The following is a 2,878-nucleotide window of genomic DNA, read 5'->3' on the forward strand; positions in this document are numbered from 1 at the left end:
CGACGACCAGCTGAAGGGCGGCCAGCTGCGCCTATTCTCGACAGCGTGCGCAGTAGTACCGGCAACATCAGACGGCCAGCTGCAGGGCGGGTGAGTCGCGCCTCGCGCAGCGGCGCGTCCTCCCCGGCGGGGGTGGCGGAGGGGGCGTCAGCTACCGGCTCGACCGCCAGCATGGCCGCAACCTGCTCAGCCGCGGATGCGGCGAGGGCGGCGTCGCCGAGACTCCGCAGGCAGTTGAAGCCTGTTGGTCATTGAGATGCAGTCAGTACACCAGCCACTTGTATTCTGAAGGGCAGCAGGCAGTTGACGCCGGAGCGGGCGGCGTTCTCGCACAAGCAGAGCAGCTGCGTGCGGGCGGCCCGCTCGGCGCCGTGGAGCTCCTTGGCCACCCATCCCACAAGGCGGAGCAGGACGCGGGCGAGGCGAGCGGAGGCACCCACTGCGCCGCCTTGGTCGGCGGCCGGAGGGAGGAGGGTGAGGCGGAAGGCGATCCGCGACCAGGCGACGAGCTGGCCGAGAGGGACGGCATCCGGAGTGGAGAGAGCGGCCGCGATGTGCTCCTCGGCGCGCAACTCTGAGCGGAGGGGCAGCGCTGCTCCGACACCGAAGGCATTCCCACGAATCACTAGGATATTGTTGAGCAGGATGGACGCCTCGCGGGCGAGATGAGACCAGCCCGACGCGAGGCCGAGCTCAGACAGACCCGCCGCCCGGCCCGCGCTGAGGAGAACCGACTCGTCGCAGAAGTCCTCGGTCGCCGTGCCGGTACGCGAGAGCAGGCGCAGCGCCAGGGCGGCGTCGGAAGCCAGTCCGGAAGCCTCGTCTTGCATCAGCGGGATCAGAGCGCGAACCACGACCTGCACTTGGGTCGCTGGATGCTGGCGACCACCGTCGGTCTGCTGCTGAGCAATGAACGTACTCAGCGCGGCGCCGATTCGGGAGAGTTTGTTTTGTCCGATTCGGTCGACCTGCACGATATCCGCAGCTGGTTGCTCGCTCACCGCAGCCAAAAGTGCGTCCATGGACGGGAAAGGTAGCAGCGCTCGAGCCGCCCTCCGATAGGTCGGCCCTACTCGACTTGTGGCGCCGGAATTCTTTTTCTTTAAAGTGTAGCTCTTACGAACGTACCGAAGGTGAACTGCTGACAGGGTTTGCGCTTTTCGTTAATGCTAGATCTAGCTCGCGCCTGTAAGCACCTGTCGACCTGTGTGGAAACAGAGTTTTCTTACTTTTCTTTTTGTAAAAGCAGCAGTTCACCCTCGGGTACGTACGTAAGAGCTTCATCACTGAAAAGTCACCCAGGGGAACCCGAAAGAAATATCGCGCTCGCCTTTCGGTTCCATCGAGCGGCACGTCACGGCGACTCGATTGCTCCGATGGCGTCTGTCGCCTCCGGGGCAGCTATTATGCCTGGTCTGTGCCTTCCGCCCCGTGTGAGCTGGTCAGAAAATGCTACAACTTGCCACAACAGCAACGATCAGTGCAAGAACTTCCAATCGCTGGAGATATCGGTAGCGTCGCCGACTGCGTCCTCGACTGCGTACATGATGAAGGCGAAGCGCGTGATGGAGATTGGCATGTTCACGGGTTGCGGCGCCCTCACCATCGCCGAGGTCCCTTCGCCAGACTTTGGATACACCACCACCACCTTCCCGCCATCATCGCCGCCGCCACCGCTGCCGCCACCGCCACCACTCCCGTCTCCGAGACCCCAATCAGCTCCCCCGTCTCTGCCTCCGAAGACAGCCATCATCACAGACGGGCAGTGCAAAGTCACAGCATCCGGCCTGTGCCTTGCGGCTCTGCACGGCCCCGAATTCGCTGATTGCCCGCCCCCATCGATCGGGTACTCGCGCAAAGAGCAACGGTATGTCGCCGTCCAGCCAAAGCGATGCGCGTGCGAGTTCCGCCTACTCGGTGGGGTGAGGTACTGCAGCCGCTCCGTCTGACGGTGACGCTGACGGTGACGCGGGGAGGACACGTTTTTGCGTGCGAGAGACGCTGCACGCGTGTCCAGTACGTGTAAGTGTCAAGTACGTGCAAGTGTTCAGTACGTGCAAGTGTCCAATATTGCACAGGCGAATTCCAGAGTTCCTACACATCTATACACGTATAATCTTAGGGGACCCCTAGGCTTAAAAGGGTGGGCCCTGGGGCGCCTGCGGCTTAAACGGCTTAAAGCGGGCCATGGCCCATTTTAAGGCTGCCTGGGCCGCCGATTCCTTAAACGGTCTTAAACCCTTAAACGGCGCGGGAGAGCTCCCGAGGTCGATGGTCCGGGAGGCTCCCCCGGTAGACGCCGCGGAGGCCGGGAAGCTGGCTACAGTCAGCTAGCACGCGTGTCGCGTCCCCTATATGCGAGTATGGCTCCTGCCAGTGCACCAGACTTACAGATGTGTCTTCAGAGGCGGGTTTGTGCCCAATAACGGCAGTATTGGAGAAAACGGCAGTAACCCAGCGACGCATGCCGGCGAGGCCGCCCCCTGTGGGTGGGCCGAGCGGCGTCGGCCATCGCCGAAGCTCGAGGGTGGCTCCCCAGTGTGCGAGGGACAGAACTCAGGCGAGACGATGGTAAGACAAAACCCCGACAAAGCGAGTATCCGCTCCGCGGCGCAACCCCTCTCGGGAGGCTCGGATGGCTCGTGGAGGCTCGGTATGGCTCGGTATGGCTCGCCTCGGTATGGCTCGGGCTCGGGGTGGGTGGGATAGCTCGGGATGGTTTGCGTTGAGGGGCTCCCCTTCCGCGGGGGGGGGGGCTCACAGATGGTTTCAATGCAGTAAAAGGCGCTATGGTCAGCTCTGCGCGCCAAACGTACAAAGGTCCAAGTAACGGACTGACGAGAACAAGGTTACCTACGGTACATCGTCATCGCGCGGC

General features: G+C 62.7%; 2 protein-coding genes across 2 annotated transcripts; one reads left to right on the plus strand and one right to left on the minus strand.

The window, feature by feature from the left end:
- Positions 1–228: 228 nt before the first annotated feature.
- Positions 229–1,058, minus strand: EMIHUDRAFT_351845 (hypothetical protein). The gene has a single exon (XM_005789162.1). It carries the CDS (start codon positions 828–830, stop codon positions 249–251), a length of 582 nt encoding a protein of 193 aa, XP_005789219.1. The 5' UTR covers positions 831–1,058; the 3' UTR covers positions 229–248.
- Positions 1,059–1,376: 318 nt separating this feature from the next.
- Positions 1,377–1,949, plus strand: EMIHUDRAFT_309298 (hypothetical protein; the record flags this gene model as incomplete). The annotated part of the gene is made up of 2 exons (XM_005789163.1): positions 1,377–1,511; positions 1,614–1,949. 2 exons carry the CDS (start codon positions 1,377–1,379, stop codon positions 1,947–1,949), a joined length of 471 nt encoding a protein of 156 aa, XP_005789220.1.
- Positions 1,950–2,878: the final 929 nt, after the last annotated feature.

The sequence above is a fragment of the Emiliania huxleyi genome, assembly GCF_000372725.1.
Source record: "Emiliania huxleyi CCMP1516 chromosome Unknown EMIHUscaffold_13, whole genome shotgun sequence".
Taxonomy (NCBI): Eukaryota; Haptophyta; order Isochrysidales; family Noelaerhabdaceae; genus Emiliania; species Emiliania huxleyi.